At 40.1% G+C, this 22,645-nt stretch overlaps 1 protein-coding gene across 1 annotated transcript; it reads right to left on the bottom strand.

The window, feature by feature from the left end:
- Positions 1 to 510: 510 nt before the first annotated feature.
- On the bottom strand, positions 511 to 4,516 carry LOC119788872. Its single transcript, XM_038293570.1, has 7 exons — positions 4,427 to 4,516; positions 3,794 to 3,863; positions 2,730 to 3,449; positions 1,783 to 2,502; positions 1,558 to 1,691; positions 791 to 1,451; positions 511 to 689 (listed from the first exon to the last, which is right to left on the bottom strand). The coding sequence occupies exons 1-7, from the start codon at positions 4,514 to 4,516 to the stop codon at positions 511 to 513; spliced, it is 2,574 nt and encodes an 857-aa protein (XP_038149498.1).
- Between the last annotated feature and the right edge of the window lie 18,129 nt (positions 4,517 to 22,645).

The following is a 22,645-nucleotide window of genomic DNA, read 5'->3' as shown; positions in this document are numbered from 1 at the left end:
AATTAAGCTATACCATGATGGCCTGTGTCTTACACTGTTCGACTTTTTAGAAGCCTCTAATTGCTGCTGCTCACACATCTGTGGTGCTGAAAACACATGGATGGAAAGGGCGACATTTTCCCTTTTTTGAAATCATTGATTAGGAATGATTATTTCTAAGACTTGGTGGTTTAAGAGGTACAACGTGATTTTTGGGGACATGAAAAGATCAGAATCACACACAAAAAGCCTTATATTGGTTGCATTTCCCTGCAATGGGAATATAGCCAAAGTTGTGTTGAAATCTTTCATTGACATATCCACCCAGTTCAAAAACGCTATCTGAAGCCCTGGTCCTATGTAGTACCAAGCTGGGATAATTTAATATTGCATCCTGTCTGCTCCTTTAGCTTCCGTTAAGTTTCTGCTGTAGCTTTTTGGCTGAACAATAGTCCCTGTGTTTAATTAAAGGATTGGAGAAAATCTTCAGAGAATTTTCTTAGAATTAACTCATCTTTGGATGATTTTAATCTATTGAATAGCTTCATCATGTTTCCCAATATCACTGGCTGTGGAACAAATGCTGCCCATTCCAGAGCTGATCTCAGATGGTCTCACTCTCTTAGCCAGCCATTCAGCAACGTTGTTATGAGCTTGTTGATTCTTAATCTCTGAAATGCTCCCATATTCTGAGGCATCATCTCCACTCACTGAAACAGAAGAAAAAAAAAATGTTATTCTAAAAAAAACATTGAAGGAGCCAAAAGTTTGTGGAAACTCAGTGGTTAATTATTCGTGATGTTAAACTTACTGTCTGGAATGAATCCTTCATCCTTGCTTTGTGCCACCTCCACAGAGGGCACTGTTGGTTTCTCTGGTTCCTTTGCTAAAGCTTTCATCACTCTCTCCATCAGCTCCTGCTCCCGTCTCTTCCACTCCTCTTCCATCATGCATTGTCTTTCTTGCTGAGGTTCTCCTTCTTCTGTTGTGAAGCATCCTTTGTTTTGTTTTACTATGTTGATAATTTTTTGGAACAGCTCTTTGACTTGAACAGGATCATTATAATCAAAGCTATTGAGAACATGGTATCTGTTCCCACACTTCTCCAGAAGCTCCTGGAGCTCCTTGCCCTCTTGGATTATGTAGTTTTCTGCAGGGAGGCCATTGAGCCAGTCTCCCCTGGTAAACAGCACCATGCAGTGTCTCCACACTCTCTCTGTTAATGGCATTAGGACCTCCACCAGAGCCATTAGATCTTTCTCAGTTAAAGCTTTGAAGATTGGTACAACCAGGAGAAAAACATGAGGTCCAGGAGAAAACATGGAGACACTGTGGAGAATTTCATCTTTGATCCAGTCAGCTGGTGTTGAGTCTGTGAACCAGCCTGGTGTTTCAACCACTGACACATTTACTCCATAAAAGTTTCCTTCATGTTTCTCACATGTTGCCAATGTTCTCTTATCTTCATAGTTCTGAAAAGAAAAAACAACATTTCTGGATGTGCTGAACTCAGGTAAACATCCAGTCTGGATGTTTGAATGTATGAAATGTTTTTTCTTAATCAACTTGATGGTTCACCTTTTCCAAAGAAGCTCTATCAAAGGTCATGTTAAATTTCTCCTTGAAAAGGATCAGATTTCCTGCTGAACTCTTTCCTGAACATTTCTGTCCAACCAGAACAATCCTGATGTCAGTGACTGGATATCTCTCAGCTAGAAAACAAACAGAAAAACCAAATAGGTTCTAATCGTGAAACTTTAATGTTACAGGATTATGTCATAAACTTTTATAAAACTTGTTTACCTTCATAAACCTCTTTCAGGACTCTTGACTGTCTGTCGTTGATCTTCTTCAACCTTTTGGCTTCCTTGTCTCCAGCCTCCATCTTGGCTTCTATCTGTGCTGCTCGGTCCAGGTCCACTTCATAATGAGGATCTTCATTTTTTGCCCACATCTCTTCAATCTTCTCAATGAGCTCCTTTACCTGAGCCTTATCACTGCGGTCCTTGTTGTTCAGAACATGATAGCTGTTCCCACACTTGTTCACTATCCACTGCAGACCTTTATCACTCTCTATATACTCCTCCACAGTCTTCACTCCTAACCAGTCACCATAGGTAAACAGAACCAGTGTGTGTTTCCAGATTTCTTCTCTAAACAGACTCATCTGTTCCTGGATAGATATCAGATATGATGCATCAGCATTGACTGCCAGATCAATAACCAGAAGCACAGCATGTGGTCCTGGAGGACAGAGATTCACACCATTCTCTATTTCCAGTTTGTCCATCTCACTGGTGTCCTGAAGGGTATGGATGCAGAACCATCCAGGAGAATCCACCACTGTGACCCGCCTTCCTTCAACCACACCATGGCTTATTTCACTGCGTGTTGTCTTTCTTCCAACACTTTCATTAATTCCAAATGCATATTTTCCTAGAATGATGTTTCCTGTTGAGCTCTTTCCAGCATATGAATTACCAACCATCAATATTCTTAAATGGTTTGGAGGGACTTTTCCACCTAAATGAAAACATATATTTTTTTTAAGTTTGCAGTTCAGGTCTATTTAGACTGGGGTTGACAATGCCTAAAAAAATACAACATTTGTAAAGGCAAAACATCTCTGTCTATTTTATTTTACCAGCAAAAAAAAAAAAAAAAACTTTTTCTGGAAGGGATAAATAATATGTGAGCTCCCAGAGACGTCTGTAGAACCATTGAAGAATGAGGAAAGAAAGTTGAATTACCTTCAATCTGTAGCTTCAGGTTTCTTCTTTGTTTCTGAACTTCATCAAACCTTTTTGAGGCTTTTTTAGCCAAATCTTTCAGTCTCTCTCTATGAGCATTTCCATGAGATTTCTCAATAGAACAGTATCTCCCCCTGTTCTGTTCAATCATCGCCTCAATTTTCTCTAAAAGCATCTTGACCTGATCTCTATCTTCTCTGTTGCTGATGTTGAGAACATGTTTTCTGTTTCCACATTGTTGAAGGATCCACTGCAGGGATGAACTTCTTCTGATTTTGGATTCAATGGTTTCATCACTACATGGATCGACTGCAGTGAACAGCACGATGGTATGACTGAAAACATCTGCTTTGAAAAGTTCCAGATGGTCCTCTAGAGATAGTTTTACAAGGTGGGATAAATATGAACAAACAGGAATGACCAGAAGAAAGACATGAGGTCCTGGGGGACACAGATGGACACTATTTTGGATTTCTATCTGATCCAGTTTTGGGGTTTCTTCTATAGGAAAAGTCCACCACCATCCTGGAGTATCAACCACTGTAAGTCGTCTGCCGAGTACTTCCTGCTGCTTTGCTTCACTCCGAGCTGTTCTTCTGCTGGTATCAAAAACATTGTGACCCAGGATGATGTTTCCAGCTGAGCTTTTACCACTGGAGGGGTCATCATATCTTCCTCCTATCAACACAATCCTTAGTTCTGTAGCGGGGCGGCTGGATGCTGCTAAAGGAAGTAAGGCTTCATTTTATCATATAGTTTACAAACATAAACTTTAATCAGCCAATCAGAGAAGATACTTTGTAATTTAAACATGCATTTATACTAGATTAATGATAAAAATAATTATCAAAAATGAAAAACCTAATATCAAAAGAAAATCTAAGAAAGCAGACAGAGCCATTTTGACTCTCAAGTGTTGTTTAAAGTAGTGTTTAGTAGTAGTAGTAGTTAAAAGTGTTAAAGTCTCTTAATGCAACACTGTTTTCCATTAATATAACAGTTTACCAGATTATAATCCAAAGAGGATAAAGTGTGATGGAAAATTTTATAAAAAGATCTCTGACCTGAGTTGGAAATATCAGCTGAAGCGGCAATTTCATCAGCTTCACTCTGTCGACTTTCTGCTTGTCTGTTCTAACAAAACCTGTTTCTAAATGAAAGTGAAAGTAGCAGAAATGATGTTGTCTATGTTAAAGGTTGGATGATGATTTCAAAGGTTAGAGATTGCCATCTGATGGGCAACTAGAATAAGTACAGGTCTATTGAGGATTAGAAGTAAAGACATTGAAGTTAAACTGCAACAGGCTAGATCCCAGAAATACCATGAGATTAACTAAATAATTTTGCTCTGACGTAAGGGTGGCTGTCTGTTAAAAAACTGAAATCGAAGTTTGTGGTTGATGGACTTCACATTATTTCCTAAAAGGCGGAAACGGTGCAGAACTAAAGCATCCAGATCCATTTGGTATTGACCTCAGACAAGTGAGGAACAACCCTGGTAACGTTTGACTTCCTGAATCAAAGTTTTGTTTTTTATTATTGTAAACTGAGCAAAGACTACACTCATGAGAATACGGAGTGGAATAAAGCTGCCAACCACCAGGAGCATGACCAAATAAAAGCAAATGTAATTATATAAAAGGGGTCCCGCTTGCTTCCAGGCCTTGGTCAACGATGTTCTGAGAGATTTTCTGTACATTTTTGTCTTTGTTTATATTGATGATATCCTCATTTTTTCCAAGAACCTTTCTGAGCACAAGATCCATGTCCGCCAGGTCCTTTAACATTTGCTCGAGAACAAACTATTTGTCAAGGCTGAGAAATGTGAATTCCACAGACCATCAGTTTCCTTTCTTGGATTTATCCTTGAGGGTGGACAGGTAAGACACACTAAGGAAAAAATTAAGGCTGTTTGGACTGGCCTACAGCTGAGACTTGCAAGCAGCCTGGGTGTTGCCAATTTCTATCGCAGGTTTATCTGCAACTACAGCCAAACTGCTCTTCCTCTGACAGCCCTTACCTCTTCCAAGATTCCCTTTGTTTGGTCCTCTGAGGCTGAAGCTGCCTTTTCTCGTCTCAAGAAACTTTTCGCCACTGCTCCTGTTCTCACTCAGCCAGATCTCTCCAGACAGTTTGTGGTGGAGGTAGACACCTCGGATTCTGGAATTGAAGCTGTTCTCTCCCAAGTTTCTGGTACCGACAAGAAATTACACCCCTGTGCCTTTTTCTCTCGCAGACTAACCCCCGCGGAGAGAAATTAGGATGTTGGGGATTGTGAACTTTTAGCCATTAAGTTGGCTCTGGAGGGATGGAGACACTGGCTTTGAGGGAGCTGCACATCCGGTTCAGGTTTGGACAGATCACAAAAATCTCTCCTATATCCAATCCGCCAAAAGACTCAACCCCCGCCAATCCTGATGGTCATTGTTTTTCTCTCGATTCAACCTCTGTATTTCTTTTCGCCCTGGCTCTCGGAACGTAAAACCGGATGCCCTTTCTAGGCAGTTTTCCCCTCCATCTGAGTTCGTGTAATTAATTGGATCCATTTTTCTAAGCTTTCTGCCCATCCAGGGATCAGTCGGACTGTAGCCCACATCAGTCGGCGCATTTGGTGGCCCTCCTTGCTGAAGGATGTGAATGAGTTTGTTTTAGCCTGCCTGACCTGCGCTCGCAACAAACCCTCTCATCAACCTACTTCTGGACTGCTTCAACCTTTACCCATCCCCAAGCGACCCTGGTCACACATTGCCATCGACTTCATCTCTGGTCTCCCCACTTCCAAAGGTATGACTACAATCCTCACCATCATTGACAGTTTCTCCAAGGCCTGTAATCTAATCTCTCTGAGAAAACTCCCTACAGCTTTGCAAACAGCCCAGCTGCTCATTAAGCATGTTTTTCAATTACCTCTGGACATTCTGTCTGACCGCGGCCCGCATTTCATCTCCCCGGTATGGAGAAGTTTTGCTCGGCACTAGGGGCCAAGGTCTCTCTCATTTCCGGTTACCACCACCAATCCAATGGAAAAGTTGAGCGAATGAATCAGGAGTTGGAAGCCAGCCTCAGATGCATTACTGAATCTGATCCGACTAACTGGAGTCAGCTCCTTCAATGGGTTGAGTATGCACACAATTCAAGCGTTTCCTCTGCCACTGGTCTATCTCCTTTTGAGGCTTCTATAGGTTACCAGCCACCCCTCTTCCCATCTGAAGAGGCAGAAATCACTGTACCCTCCGTCCAGCAACACATCCGCCACTGCCAGACCTTCTGGAACCGGGCCAGGACAGCCCTGGGAAGGACCTTCCAGCAGAATCAGAGGTGGGCCAACCGCAGGAGGAGGGTTGCCCCTTCCTATCGCCCGGGCCAGAAGGTGTGGCTTTTCACCCGTGACATCCCCCTCAAGGCGATGTCACGCAAACTATCTCCAAAATTTATTGGACCCTATGAAGTTGAGAGGACCATCGAGGAGTCTGCTGTCCGTCTCCGTCTACCCCCCTCCTTGCGCATACAGCCTAAATTCCATATCTCCCAGGTCAAGCCCATCTCTACTAGACCATTGTGCCCACCCGCTGAGCCCCCTCCCCCTTTGGACATTGATGGCCACCCCGCATACACGGTTCGGCGCATCATTGATGCTCGCCCCCGTGGGCGAGGGTGGCAATATTTAGTCGATTGGGAGGGTTACGGTCCCGAGGATCGCTCTTGGGTCCCGGGATCGTATATCCTAGACCCCTCCCTCATAAAGGGACTTCCGCCTCTCTCAGCCCTCCGGTTCCTCTGGACCGCCGGGTGGCGGTTGTTGAGGGGGGTAACTGTCAGGATTCCTGTGTGTGTATGTTTTTTCCATGTTTTGTCTCCCTTGAAACAAAAACAATGACAATAAGAATAAGTAAAATTACTTTATACATGAAATAATGAAAACCTACACAGGAACCACACCAAAAACATTTTGCTAGAACCACCCTTAGTCTCTGTGTCTTCAAATAAAAGCAGTAATAATACTCCCCCTTTTTGTTAGGTCAAAATTAACATTTTAGAATAGGGTATAGCCAATAACATGTGTAAGGTTAATCTTTAAATGGTTCTGAAAGCAAATAGGTAACAAGTGCAAGCATGATGACTCATTTAGTAAGCAACACCCTTTAAGGTGAGAGACAACAGAATATTAGGCCTAATTAAATTAGCCATTTTTCTTTTCCTACTTGTAGTGTCAGGGTTACCGTGTGTGTGTGTGTGTTTGAGTGCGAGTAATGCGTCTTCTCCTGAGAGGATCTTGGTGAAGTACCTGGGCTGCCTATAAAGGTGGAACTTGTCAGGTTCATCAGAGTCCTGGGATCAAAAGTGCAGCAAAGCCTTCACTCAGTGCTGGATGATTAACATTTACCAGTAGTCTTTCTGGCCATCTCTTGTTGAACCCTTTTCTAGTAGTTTGATTATCTCCTGTGAACTTGCCTGAAGTTGCTCAATCCCTGTCCTTGTTGTCTCTAGTTTTTTCTCACACTTGGTTTTAGAGGATTCAGTTCACCGACTAACCTTCCAGTGGATTTACCAGCAAGTTACCTGCCTGCCCGCTCCATCTGCAATCATTTCCAACCCGGCTCCATCAGAACTCTGTAATTCCATCTCGCACTATCAGAGGTAAACAATCAACCTCCCCACATGGGACCTAGACCATCTTCCATCCACGGGAAGATGGCCCTCAAAGTTTTCAGAAGTAAGCTCGGTTTCGTCAAATTCCCTATCAAAGGTTTCTGGCCACAACTAATTCCTTTCTCATTCCAGATGCCACCATTCACACTCCTGAAGGAAATTATACTGTTTCTCATTGTTTGGTCAATAAATCATTTTTCCTTTCTTAACTGAGTTGATTCTGCATGTGGGTCAGAAGATTAAACCCAAACATGACATGTAGACTAAACACCTTTCAAATCAAGTCAGGCCTGTGTACTGAAGAATAAGTAAGCAATTCTGTTGCATGTCTATTGCAGTTTTACATATAGCAATACATCACTTTGACTCAGAAATACATTCATCGTCAATGCTGTGAAAAAAAAGTCTCCACTGCATCTGGAAGACGGTGTCTTTGCCCTTGTATGTCACATGGAGCTTGGCAGGGTACTGAAGACCATACTCTATTCCCTTGGAGTATAGAGTCTGTTTTACCACATAATAGGCATTCCGCTGGTGTTGCATATCGGCATTAAAGTCTGAGAAAGGTTTGAAGTTCAGTTGTTGGCCTCTGCTTCTGCTTGCCTGAAGTGTTGGCAGGTGGAGTAACTGTGATGCGTTGAGCTTGCTCGATCCGTAGCGGATAGGGGAAGTTCTCAGGTCCCAGGACTTTGGTGAGCCCTTTCTCCAGAAAGAATTCAGCACCCTCCGCCTTTTCTTCCAGACCAATTATGCGAACATTAGAACAGTGTGAGCAATTCTCCAGGTTGTAATTCTTTTCCATAAGCCATACCGTTAGCTGTGCTGTTACGTCCACTTTGTCTCCGATGCATTGTTCAGCTGTGGTCATCCGGCTTTTCATAGCATCCAAATCTGATCTAATGTGGGGTATGCCATCAATAACTTCCCTGTGACGTGCTAAACTTTCAGTCTTGAGATATGCGATGGCCTCTAAATACACCATCTTTATTTTTGGTATCCCTTCGGCCCATACTGTTGCGTCCATCTTCTTGCTATACCCCACTAAAGAGGCTGCTAGTTCGTAGCTAGTGTGAAGTTTGCCGCTTGGTAACATTTTTGTCGGCTTGTTTGGTCGATTGTCAGGTTTAGTTTTGACCTTTCTTGTGCCCAACATGGTTAACCTTGCTTTTGGAAATCTGTGTGTTCTTTTAAGTTCGCTGTATGAATTTTAGGGGAGTAGGATTTATTAGTATAGATACTAAAAAGCTGCTTCTGTCTAGCTCGCTGCTATTACCGGAAGTCGTCTGATGGACTTGTTAGGCAAACCTATGAAGACACTGTTGCAGTTATCATTTCTGCAAAAGATCCTGCATTAGTCTTTTAGTTTTGGAAATATTCTTTAGGTGATAAAAAGCTAACCTGGTAACTGCCTTTATGTGCCTCTGAATGTTCAGATCTGAGTTCATCATGACACGAAGATTTCAGCCATAATCAGTAGTTTCTAGCTGTAGTAGCTGAAGCTGTGAGCTAACCATGGATCTCTCCTCCTTTGGTCAAATTATTACCCTAGTTATATTTATAATTCAGTTGGAGACAGTTAAGGTGCATCCACATATGGATTTGTTCTAAGCATCCATCCAACACTCTGATGGGCTCATAGTCAACTAGTGACATTGTGATATAAAGCTGTGGAACCAGCTACCAGTTTTAATCTGTGAGGCAGACACCCTGTCTACTTTTAAGGCTAGGCTTAAAACTTTCCTTTTTGATAAAGCTTATAGTAAGAGTGGTTCAGGTTATCCTACGCTATCTCTATGGTTATGCTGCTATAAGCTTAGAATGTTTCATTCTATCCCCATTTTCCCATTCTGCAGTATTTGTGAGTTCAATCTCTAACGTTATGCTCTCTCCACTTTTTTTCATAGTAGCTTCATCTGGTCTGTTCCTGTTTGGCTGTGACACCATCCTGGAGAGAAATATCAGCTGTGCCTCTGCCATCAACACCTTTGTTCATAGATGTTGGAGATCATCCTCGTTTTCAGTGTAGTCCTGTTTCTCTGACTTCTCTGGCTTACAGGTGCCTTTTGTATCTCTGCTTCTTTTTGTATGTCTTGTTCTATCTCCTTTAACCCGAGTCGGCCTTGGCAGATGGCCATTCATGCTGTGTCTGGTACTGCTGGAGGTTTCTTTCTGTTAAAAGCAAACTTTTCCTCTCCACTGTTGCTGCAAGCACACTTGGTGTGAGGGATTGCCTTTGAGTCAGAAAGTTGATGCAATCAGCTGGTTTTCCTTAAATTCTTAACCAATGTGACTGTTATCTGATTAAATTGTATCTGTAAAGTAGTTGAGATGAAAAGTGTTGTTAATGTGCGATATATTAATAAACTGAATAGAATTGGTTTTCCAAGTAAACGACCCTGTTTGAGCTGTTTCCAAATGGTAACAGGACTCAGAAGTCCAAAATAAACTTTTTTAATGATTTCAATAAAGTGTTATCCCTGCGTGTTGAACATGACTTCCTAATTCTTTAATATACATGTTGAAAACCTTTAAGACAGAGGTGTTAAAACTATGATATACTTAAAAATTTCGGTTTGACTCCACATGTTAAACAACCAACTCACAATCTAGGACATATTTTGGTCTTGGTAATCAGTAAAGATCTAAATACTTATGTTTCTGTGATGTTTCCATTTGAACATTTTTCCGTTTACTTTGAAGCCACCGTTTTACACTGATCTAATTATCAAAAAAGTTATTATTATGTTATTATGGATAATACAATTGAGCCTGTCCTTCTGCATTTATTTTAGAAAGCTCCTCATTATAATAACAATGCATTTCAGATTTGATTTAGTCACCACAAAACATCCAGTCTGCATTTAAAACCATCAAAGAAAGTGTTATATAGTTAAACAACCACGGTATATGAATAGTTTAGTATGTCTGAATAATTTTGAGCAGTCAGGTAGAGAAGAAACAGCTCTACTAAACTTAGCTGCCTGTTTCAGCGGCTGTCATTTTCATATGGAGATTGCATCTCAAACATTTGACTTTTCTTCTGTTTACTGTCTGCAGATCCTACCTTTTAAATAAGTTGGCAAAAAATCATTCTTTGCATAATTGATTGCACAGAGTGGTAGTAAAATAAATACTTGCCAAAGTGTCATTTTGCAGAATCACACTGAGAGCCAGTGTTATTTTAACATTTTATTTATAAAAAGCAAACAAGAATCTTGAAGCCAGGACTGCAGGAAGTCAGTTTTAACTTTCAGTTTGGTGTGAGAGGAGAAAGAAGACGAATGAGCAGTGAGTAGGTTGATAACTGATTGATTTGGCTTATTTGAGAGATGAAGCATAGGTTACGTGGATTTGTTAATTTCCGAAGTATTTGATTCAGCGGGCTTTGCAGACCATTCCTCACTGGTCCAAGAGAATATTAGTTGGGATCTGAGAGCGTTGGTACTAGATAGGGGTGTAAATAATAGTCGTTTTGTATCGATGCATCGATCCAAAAGCCGACGATCCGATGCATCGACACGTCCGCAAGATAATCGATTAATGTTTTTTTTCCCCCTCCGGTCTATTTTTATCCATTTGCTCCTGGGCGTAATTCTCCCTCCCGTGCTGCGGTGCCGCTAAACCTATTTTGCCCTCCTACCGCGCATCCTGGTTATACTCTTACAGCAGTTTGTTGCAGCAAGCTTCACACAGACATTTTTAAATTATGCTCAGTATTGAAGCGTGGTCTGAGCTACACACAGTGGGTCTAGATACGGCCGAGGCGGTGAGGAAGTGGGGACGAGTTTAGTCCGACGACGAAGGGACATGAGGGCAAAAAGAGCGGAGATTCAGCTGGAAAAAGGGTCCCAGCGGTCTCGCGCACCTCGCTCTTCTAGCCGGTCAAACTTCACGAGTTGTTTTCCGCAGTTTTGGTCATAAAAACAAAACAAGCCGGCCTCCTGCCTGCTGCACTGTTTGCGGTCAGCTACAATCTGGGAGAGGAGCAGCGGAGCGTCTCTCAAGGGGGCGGGGACGTCGACACTCTGAAGCCTTCTTCTTCTTTTTTTTTTTTAATGGCGGTTGGCAAACAACTTATAGGTGCATTACCGCCACCTTCCAGAATGGAGTATGGACCAGACAAACTATTATATTCTCCCTAAAATACCCGTTCTTCTTAGAAAATAAAAAATACTACCAAAAACTACATCCCCAGATGACCTTTGAAACAATTCCCTTATATGTAGTTTATTTTTATTCCTGTCTAACTCTCTAAGCAACATCTCTCTTTCCTGAGTATATTTATTACATTCTAAAAAAATATGTTGGACAGTTTCTCTGGAGCCGAGGTATTGCATTGAACTCATTACACTGATATTGTGCAGTATTTTTGCAGTATTTTTTGATGCAACTTTTCTACTTCTGTTATTTGCTGTTGTTTCTAAAGAAAATGCATAACGATATTACAGCTTTCATTGATTTATTTCAAACTTGAAACTTTGTTTAGCCTGTAAGGTGTAAAAAAAAAAAAAAAAAAAAAAAAAAAAAAAAAAAAAAAATAACCGATTAATCGAATCGAATCGTGGTGTATTCTTCAGTATCGAAAATAATCGAATCGTTGGGTCAGGAAATCGATACTGAATCGAATCGCCATGATGGATGTGATTTACACCCCTAGTACTAGAAACACATGTCGTGCAGGCAGGCGACACAGGCTGCACACAGCCTTTTTCCATAACTATCGGAGACATACTGATGTTCAATGGTTGTCTTGAACAATTACGTAGTCCAAGTTAAAGGGATTCATGAGAAGACAGATTCACAAGAAAGGGCTTCTTTGTCTTTCTTTGGCTGGAATTATCCGGCAAAGAGAAATGATCCTCCACCTCCTCATGGACACTCTAGCCAACTTGAGTGAGAAATATTCTCAGGTGTGCAGCAACACAGGTCGGCCCAGCCACCAGCAAAATTCCACTCTGTGAAGGGATGCTCACTCACACCAGAAATACAGCAAAACTGCAGAGACCCTAACACAGAGCAGCATACAACCGAGACATGCTATACCAGCTGTGAGTGAGAAAGCCTTAAATGTGTCCCATTTACTCAATGAAAACACAGATCTTTTAAAACCATATGACACCCAGGAGTTTACTTAATTGCATTCCAGAAGAAGACTTTGAGAAATGTCCCTTCTGATTTCATGATTGAGGATTTCGCTCTATCTGAGCATTTGAAAATATGAACAATCCCTTCTAGCCTACTGGGATGGATGATGTCCAGCAGTCACCTGCTTCCCACAAACCTCTGGTGAACTGTTGGATTAAATTCATAAGTGCTGGAAAAATTACACATGTCGGTTCTGACCTAGATGGCCATTTAACAGGCAGCATGCATAATTAACCCAGGGAATGTTTATTAGACCCAATGGCACTGAGAGCATGATGTGGGAGTAAATGGAAAAAAAATGTGTGTGGGTGTAAAATAGAAGGAGGTGTTAGCTTTTCTGTGTTATTGAGATTTATGGTCCAGGTTGATCTACATGTGTGAACTCCCAGTGCTTTTAAAAGATGATTTAAATATTTGAGCTAGAGCTTAAGCATATATAAAAACTAAAACAAAAGGTCATAATGATAGGTTTTGACAAATTACTTTTACTTACTTTATGTGCTCTAATAATATATATATGAAATGCAATAAAAATAGTGTGCATTTTTTAGCTATTTTCCCAAATCAGCTATCAATCATCACACTTAATAAACAAATATTTATAATTTAAAAAATTACACTTTCCATTTCTAAAAACTACCATGAAAATTTCACTCTATGATTAAAACTCTCAATAGAAGCATGTATATACAAATGCTTCTGCATCTGTTAGGACTCCTGTCTGTGTGGTTTGTGTTTTGTTGGTTTGTCTTCCTTCCTCCACAGGCGGCGCCTGTTCCTGATTCATCTCCTCACACACCTGCTAAGGGTTACCTCATTAAAGGAGTGCTCTTAAGCTGCTGACTGCCACTATCTTGGCCGCCAGAGTGTTTGCCAGTTTTGGGAAGTCATCCTGCAAACTGGACTTTCGGACCTTCTCTCCCTGGAAGGATCAACTGAGCCTCAAACTGAGCTGGGGATTCAAACTGGAGGTTTGGATCCACTTCCTCCAAGGGATTGTTTGAGTTTCACACTGAGCAAGGGATTCATCTGCACCACAGTCCGTTCAAGTACCGCAGGAAACCTGAGTGGCAGTCAGCTTCTCCGTTCTCCTACAAACAACCGCATTCTGGGTAAACTCTGTCTGCCCCTCACTGAAGGAGACAAACACTGGAACACCCCACACCGACTGGAGTCTAAGAGTCAACCACTTTTCTGGAAACGTGAGTCTGCAAACCATTTCTCCTCTTCAAGTTCGAGAATCAACTTTCCCACTGAGCCTAAACTAACCACAGTGTCTTCCCCTCACCTTTCAGTTCCGGTTGAGCAGTGTTCAGAGCAACAATGGAATCTCCACATGCTTCTCAATAAACCTTATAAACTTTTTCCCTGGTCTCTCTGTTTTGGTTTCTCTGCATGTGGGTCTGAGTTCTTAATAAAATCATGACACCATCCCTGTTAATTAAGATAATTTTAAAGGAGTATAAAGTGACTAGCTCACTTAGTTTTAAATCTCTCTTTCAAAGTTTCTATTCACGAGGGCTAGTTTATTGAAAAGCCTTTTTCCAGCACTTCTGACTTCACTTTTAGAATCAACAGTAAAAACAAGTTCGTAGAACAAATATTATTAAAACGTTTTTATTGAGAGATATGGATTTGTTAGTATGATTGAAGCCGGAGATATACATTTATAATTCAGTAATTGGAGTTGTTTAATTCTTCAGGACATTAGGGAGGACCCACAAACACGTTTATAAAGAGCAAAATGATGAGTCAGAGCTCTGAAGCTGGAAAAAAACCTCATGAACCTCCAGCTGCAGGGTAAGCTGAATGTATGGGTTGCGGACTCTATGCTGATGCATGCAGATACAGCACACCTCCATAGTCCAATACTGAAATAAATGTGGCTTCAACAAGCCTTTTTCAAGCCTTCAGTTCAGATTCTATAATAATAACCGAACTCTAACTGAAATATTTTACCAGCTGTTAAATGTGAAAAGTAAACAAGAGTATATACATAGAGATACGTGGCAAATTTTGACAACTTGAGTCTCAGTTTAAAATAGCAGAATTTGGTTTTGTATACGTCTATGATAAAATTTAGGTTATGAAATTAATATTGAATGGTATTGGAATATTGGAAAATGTTGACAACAAACGACAATGCATTTGTTACTGAGTTTAGTGATTGGAAACAGAAAAATAACTGAGCATGAAATGAGTGGTGAGCACAGCACTGCATGCTTGTACTTGCACATCCCAGTAAATATAAGGGGCAGTGAGGACACTCTTCTTGGGAAGATTTAGGCAAGAGGTCAATACTGGAAGGATGTTTTGAGACATGCATTTACCTTGATTACATTTCTGAGTGAAAGAGGTCTTTCTTTTAGGGGAGATAATTAACTTTTGGGATCTCCACACAATAATATTTACCTTGGAATTCATGCACAGTTTGATTCATTCTAAAAAGAACATTTGCAGAAGTATGGACAGAAAGGCCGTGGCAAGGTTACCGTATTTTCACGACCATAAGGCGCACCGTACTAAAAGGCGCAGTCTCAGTCATGTGTGCCATTTCTATATTTAACACACACATAAGGCGCACCGGACTATAGGGCGCGTTTTTTATATACAGATACATGTCCTCTACTACGTTTAAATACCTCTACTGCGTATTTAAAAATACAGCGGGCCCAAAACTGAGTATGATTGTGCTTTATTCATGTATTTATTACAAAGTATTAATCAAACCCATCAAAGTCATCATCCTCTGTTTCTAAATCAAACAGCTGCGCCAAATCAGACATGCCAATTTACCCTTCTTTGCTATCAGAGTCACTTTCCGTGCCGGGCGGATCCTCAGAAATAATGCCGGCTTTTGCAAAAGCTTGAACAAAAGAGCCAGCAGACACGTTAGTCCAAGCATCTACAATCCATCCGCTAACGGTGGTGTAACTTGCCCGGCGCTGCCTTCCACTTATCGTGAAACTGTGGTTTCCGTCGGTCGTCCATCGCTCCCACGCTGCTCGCAGCCTTACTTTGAACGGCCGGTTCACAGCGATGTCGAGCGGTGGAAGTTCCTTTGTCAGACCCCCGAGATAACGGCGAGCACAGCGTTTATTTTTTTCACCATGTTTTTCACATCAGCTGTGAGATGGGCACGCACGGAGTCACAGATACAGCGATGGTGATGCGTGGAAAAAACCACCTGGTCTCCTCACATACACCTCCCTCAGCCACGCTTTCATCATCTCCTCATCCATCCAGCCCTTTCATTTGCTTTAATATCATGTGTCATCAGAGCGCTGTGTCTGTCTCGCTGTCAGCTCCTATAGATCAGCTTCTCTGATTCGTTGATGCGGCACTTCCAGCAGCAAAACTTCAATTTTTCCATCTCGAGCAGCAGCAGCGCGTTGGCGGCGCGCTCCCGACGCGCTGCGCCTGCTGCTCAAAACGCGCTGCGGGACCTTTTGCTGTGTCTATACGCTCGTCAACCGTTGACTTTGCATGTAAACTCGCTGCTTCTGCTGCACCTGCTGCGTCCGGTTCACAGCGAGCACAGCATTAATTTGTTTCACCATGTTTTTCACATCAGCAGTGAGATGGGCACGCATGGAGTCAGATTAACAGCGATAGTGTGGTGATGAGTGGAAAAAAAACCACCTGGTCTCCTTACATTCACCTCCCTCAGCCACTCTTTCATCATCTCCTCAATGAGGTGGTCTCAAAAGTCGCAGTTGCAACACACATAGGGCGCACCGCACCAAAGGGCGCACCGCACATTTTGAGGGGAAAAAAAGACGTTTATGTGCGCCTTATAGTCGTGAAAATACGGTACATATGTTTTAACAACTATCTGTGAGGAATTTATTAGTTTTATTACAGATATACAGTAAGCAAAGTATCTCTCCATTTTAAGTGACTCCACATTTGACATGTCTCACGCTAACCAGCTAACTTTTGTTTCCTGATTTGTGAGTGACAAAGGGAAAGGGGTTGAGTGGTTTATAGCATTTCAACCAATTCAGAGTCACATCTGGTCAAGTATGGCTGAGTGTGTGATCAAGATGGTTTTCAACTTGAGGCTAGATCTCGCCGAAATATTAATTAACAATTTATAGCAAATACAGGGGAGTGGTAATGCATGCACTCCACATAATATCAAAGCATTGCTGTTGAATGCACTCATGAACTGGCCCAAACATGCACATATTGATAGAAACAAAAACAAAAATCCTAATATCAACCAAAAAATATCTCTAGTTGTTGTTATATTTCAGTCAATCACATTTCTGCAGCACTCATGTGCTTTCTGCTGAGATTATATTTTAGTAAACACTATATTTTCCATCTTGAGCCATAAACAGGTTTTGGATGATTTAACTCAGTGTATCAATGTTGTGCTTTGTGAGTGTGATACCAGCACTTGGTTTTTCATATTGGAAAGGCATACACTCAGATGGACCAGTCATTTAGCGCCTGACTAACAGATGTGGGATTTGACATGCCAGCTGGGCAGTCTTAGTATTGTCTGTGTGTGTGAACATATAAATGGCAGCATTTTTTTTAACCAATTTCCCAGAAATATGCTACATTTTGAGGAATGATAGGTACTTGTGGGGACCAACGACTCACCCAAATGAGGTTTCCTTCTTGGGGTGGGTATTAACTGTTAGGGTTAGGTTCTCTCTAAGACTAGAAAAAAAACAACACATCATCCTGGTATTAGATTTAGCGTTGGATGTAGAAAATATTTAGTTTCATTTTGTAAACACAGGGTGTATACAAAACGATTAATCGTTCAGTACAGCTTTCAAGACATTTCCATTTGTTAAAGTGCAGCAGTGATAAAATGTAAACATGGTGATCAATTGTAAACATCAAAAGTCCCTACCCTGGCTACCCGTACTGTAGGTCAGAGAAAAGACTTTGAAATACTTCTATTAATTTTCAAATCACCGAATGGTTTAGCATTACAATACATTAAAGCTACAGTGTGTAATTTTTAGCGACATCTAATGTTCAGACTGCAGACCGCAGCAACATGAACATCTCCCCCCCACCGCTTCTCCCCCCCAACAGTACGGCGAGCGTTACGGGACAAAATGTCTTCCACGACGTCCGCATCACCTACCTTCTCAAGGGATGAGGTTGGTTTACATAGATAATTTTAATACTGCCATCTATTGTTTAGTACCGTCTCAGTTCATCTCTCTCAACTTGCCGTAGTTACTTTCGAGCGTAAAGGGCGATCTCGCAATCGCTAGTTTGTTGGCTCTGCGCTGCCGTAGCGCAAAGATGTCTGCCTCCATGGCTGCGAGACCCGCTCCTATGTAATTATAAATAACGAATTCTAAGGCAACGCAAATATTAAGGTTAAGAGGCTGAGCTCGTAGATGATGATAAATAACATAGTTATGTATAATATATTACATTTCTGACTGTATATCCCATTAATTATTACACACTGTAGCTTTAAAGACTTATCATCATATCAACCTTCAAGAACACTCAGCTCCTCTGGTTCCGGTCTACTTTGTATTCTCTGAACCAGAACCAAACATGAAAAGGTAGCTTTCAGTTTTTTTATGCACCTTTAATCTGAAGCAAACTTCCAGAAAAATGCAAAACAGCCAAAATACTAAAATCTTTTAAATCAAGGCTGAAGACCCACCTGTTTAGAGCTGCCTTTAATTAGTAGTGCAAACAAATCCAGGTGAAAAGCTGCTCTAAACAAAATATCTTATTAAACATTGACCATCTCCCTATGATTATCATGTGTATCTGGTTGATGGTTTGCATGATTTTGTGTGATGATTCTGATGTTTTTAAAATTCGAGTGTACTTGATGTTTTCAATTATTTTAATGATTTTACTGCAAATTTGTTCTGATGTTTTTATGAACATCAGAACGAATGAACAAATCAAATTCAAGTTATTTAATGTGCCTTGCCACTAAAATGTTTTAGAAATACATTTTAACTTACTTATTGTCTTAACCATTTTTAAGGGCAGCTTGAAAATTATTTGTGTCATCTGTGAAAAACATAAACCTAACTAATTTCGGTATCCTACATATATAATTAATGAACATTATGAATAACTATATCCCTGATATTGGCTTCTGTGGTCCTCTTTAATAACTTTTTAGGCCAACTCAACCCAAACCCCCTTACAACAAATTTTACAAGTTTAACAAATAATATGCTATAATGCACTGTATTACAAGCCTTTTTAAAGTTTAAGAACTCTTTGACTGCTACTTTTTTATCTTTGCAATTTGTCATTTGTTCTATTAATTCCATTGCTGCAAGATTATTATTAACAAATCTCATTAGTTTTACATATTCGACATGTATTGCAATTGGAGGGTTCTCTCACCTATTAGTGATCTTATACTTTGTGGTATCAGATATTTTGTTTTTTTGCCTCTTTGATAGTCAGCTAATAATATTCTTTATTGTTATTGCAAAGAATCATGTTAGGACACTATCTTAGAAAAGCAATACTTCTTATTAAGTCAAAAATACAGGGAAGGGAAGGACTAACTGCAGTAAGAGGTGCATGCATTAAGCTGTCACACCGTTTAAGCATTTTGCAGAATGCTACTCAAGGCAAGGCAAGTTTAATTGTATAGCAGAATAGAGTACACTGGTAATTCAAAGTGCTTTACATGATTTAGATAATAGAATAGAAGAAAAATAGAAGTAGAATAAAAGCAAATTAAGATAAAAACATGATAAAAGCAGGTAGTAAAACAATTAAAACAGTTGGATGAAAGCTTTAATATAATAATTCCTCAGTTAACAGTTTAATTTCAACAGTCCAAGGCAGATCAAAACTAATGGGTTTTTAACTTTGACTTAAAAGAACTCACTTTCAGCACTTATGCAGTCTTCTGGGACTTTTTCCATATCATTGGACTATGGGAACTAAATGCTGCTTCTCTGTGTTTGGTTCTAGTTCTGGGTATACAGAGTAGTCTGGAACTAGAAGACCTGAGTGGTGGGAGATTAATAAACTGACAACAAATGAGGTGCTGATCCATTCACTCATTTATAGACTAAGAGAAGGATTTTAAAGTCTATGCTCTAAGCTACAGGGAGCCAGTGAAAGAAGTCAGAATCAGGCCGATGTACTCTACTTTCTTAATTCTAATGAGAATATTGGCAGCAGCATTTTGGATCAACTACAGCTGCCTGATGGACTTTTAGGCAAACATATGAAGACACTGTTGCAGTAATCAATTTTAGTGAAGATAAATGCATGAAATCGTTTTTCATGATCCTGCTTGGACACTAGTCCTTTAATCCTGGAAATGTCTTTCGGGTGATAAAACGCTGACTTAGTAACTACCTTTATGTGCTTCTGAAGGTTCTGAGTCCATCATGACACCAAGCTATCATCAGTGGTTTCTAGCTGTAGTAGCTGAAGCTGTGAGCGAACTTTGGATCTCTCCTCATTTGATCCGAAAATTAGCACCTCAGTTTTGGTTTTATTCAGTTGGAAAATTATGGTGCATCCACATATCAATCTGTTCTAAGCATCTAGGAAACACTGATGGGTTCATAGTCACCTGGTGACATTGGGATGTAAAGCTGTGTGCTGATAGTTATGCATTGTTATGGTAACTGACCTTTTTGTTTGCTATAATCTAAGCCAGTGGTTCCCAAAGTGTGGGGCGCGCCCCCTAGGGGGGGCGCAATGCCATTGCAGGGGGGGCGCGGGAAGCGGTATGGATGAATGAAGGAAAAAAAAACAGCGCTTGATCTACAGCAAAAAGCAGGCTCACTACAGCCACTGAAAAGATGGGAGGATTAAAGTACAAAGAAAAAACTCTCAGGGAGCTGTTCAATGTTTTCACTCCATTTTGCACAGAGGCTTTTTTAATGTATAGATTATAGCAAAGTTAAATATTGTTACAAAAAAATAAAAATAAATACTGTATGTTTAAAATAACACAGACAAAGAATCCTCTTCTATCTGGTTGAACGATGTGTGTGACCCGTTGATTCTTTTTTTTTTGGGGGGGGGGGGGGGGGTGGGGGGGGGGGGCGTGGAAATTCTCTTGTAATCCAAAGGGGGGCCCAGAAGAAAATCTTTGGGAACCACTGATCTAAGCTAAGGGGAGCATGTTGATGTTGAATAGGAGGGTTTCGAGAATTAAACCTTGAGGAACCCTGCATATGATTTTTCTGGTTTCTGATTTAAAGTTTCCTACTGACACATAAAAGTCCCTCTCCTTTAGGTAGGATTTAAACCACATCAGTGCTGTACCAGAAAGGCCAATCCAGAATTCCAGATGATAATAAAATCGATTGTTCAAAAGTATCAAACGCTGCATTGAAGTCCAACAGTACCAACATTGTGGTACCTCTAGTCTGAATTTATACGGATGTCAGCATGTCCAGTATAAAGGGTCATTCTGAATAAAACCCCAGCTGTGTGTGTACTGAAAGAGTAATTGAAATTCAGCCAGAAAATAACATTTTCCACTCTGCTGCTACTTTTCCTCCAGACAATGTTGTAAAGAAATGTGTTTATTTAGTCTTTGTGTTGTGAAAAAATTTGGAATGTAAAAAAATATGACAGTAATTTTGTATGTGGGTGTCAAGAAAACTTGAAAAAGTTTTAATCCTACAATGCCTCACAACCTTCACACGGATGTGCCTCATTGAGAAACTATATGTTTTTGTTCAATTTTGACTCCATGCCATGAAGTTAGAAAAATGAAGGGTGGAGCCCACTTGTTGATGAATTGTATTTAGTTGTCTAACACAATAGAAAAAAAATCAACTCCAAAATAAACAAAAACTTAAACTACTCTGAAATTTAAACTTAAGATGAAAACATAAGAAACTCATGAAACTAAAGTAGCAGCAGTCAATATTGTCAGAAGCACAAAAGTTTGATGGAGCATTTCTATATATTTAAAAAGTGGCCAGGAATCAGCTTGGAAGAATGGAATTTTACAGGAGTATTAATTTTGAACTAAATTGGGGCCATAAAGTTTGTTCACAACTTTATTCCCCCAAACCTCTTCTTTTTTTTTCTTTCGCAATGTGTTTTCAGTTTAAGTTATTCGTTCTATTTAAACCATTGTTTAAATAGAACGAATAACTGTAAATTGAATGAAAGAGATACTGTAGTGACATTTTTAGCAAGCAAAACTTGTAAAGAGAAATTAAGATGATGGAAAGAGGGTAGAAATAATGAACCAGGTTGGCTGTCATGGTTTTCTTTATATTTTGCAGGCCTTATAAAAGTATTTTTGTATGACATTAACTGCTGCAAACTTTTCTATAGCATCTTAAACTGCTATGACTTGATGAAACCGATAGATAATACATTTTAAAATTACAATTTTAATTTGGTATTGACATTTTTCTTTAGAAATAAGAGATTTTATTTTAGTAGGTTAAAGCAACATGTTTCATGTGTTTGTGCTAGGGTAATTAGGATGGTCACTATTTTCAAGTTAGATTTTTTATGGATTTGGCCTTTTCAAAAAATTGTGTCATTTACAGACATCATATTTGCGCTTATCAGATGGTCGTCAAACTAATATTAATGTCAGCCCCTAGAATTGTAAAACAGTTGCAGTCCAGTATGATATCTGATTGTAATGCTGTGGTGTGATATTAAATGCCTATTAATGTTGAAACAAGACTTAATTAAAACAATTCTTCAAAGAAGAGTGGGACAAATTTTTATTCAGATTCATATGCAAAAGATGCAATGCTATTTAATTAACCACATGATGGCAACTGTTGCCGTAAAGGATGGACCAACAACTCCTTGTTAGGCAAAGGAAGCAAATACATTTTCACATGAGGTCTGGTTATATGACAGCTTTAAAACTTACTGTAAATAGGTTCAAATAATATTTATAATATGTAAATTTTTAATTTCCCTAAATAATTTGTTTCTTCCATTAAAATTGGTTTATTGATCTGAAAGTTTTAAATAGAGAAAAAAAAAATAATGGAGGAAATCTGTACATGGAATAAATGTTTTAAATCCACTTTCTGACACACTTTATTCCAGGCAGGGTTGCGAGGGGTGTTGGTGTCTTCAGCCGTCTACAGGCAAGAGGCGGGGTCCACCCTGAACAGGTCACCAGTCCATTGCAGGGCAACACA

Source organism: Cyprinodon tularosa, unplaced genomic scaffold (genome assembly GCF_016077235.1).
Source record: "Cyprinodon tularosa strain WSP-4 unplaced genomic scaffold, ASM1607723v1 ctg329, whole genome shotgun sequence".
Classification (NCBI taxonomy): Eukaryota; Metazoa; Chordata; class Actinopteri; order Cyprinodontiformes; family Cyprinodontidae; genus Cyprinodon; species Cyprinodon tularosa.
Note: the sequence above shows the minus strand (reverse complement) of the source record. Positions and strands in the feature narration are given on the sequence as shown.

What these genes read in the sequence shown, in the direction of transcription:
- LOC119788872 (XM_038293570.1), bottom strand. Translation starts at nt 4,516, where the DNA reads ATGTTAAAGGACCTGGCGGACATGGATCTTGTGCTCAGAAAGGTTCTT. An exon ending in CCTGAAGCTACAGATTGAAG is followed by an intron (nt 2,503 to 2,729) that starts GTAATTCAACTT and finishes GTTTTCATTTAG; the next exon opens with GTGGAAAAGTCCCTCCAAAC. An exon ending in ATAGAGCTTCTTTGGAAAAG is followed by an intron (nt 1,452 to 1,557) that starts GTGAACCATCAA and finishes TTTTCTTTTCAG; the next exon opens with AACTATGAAGATAAGAGAAC.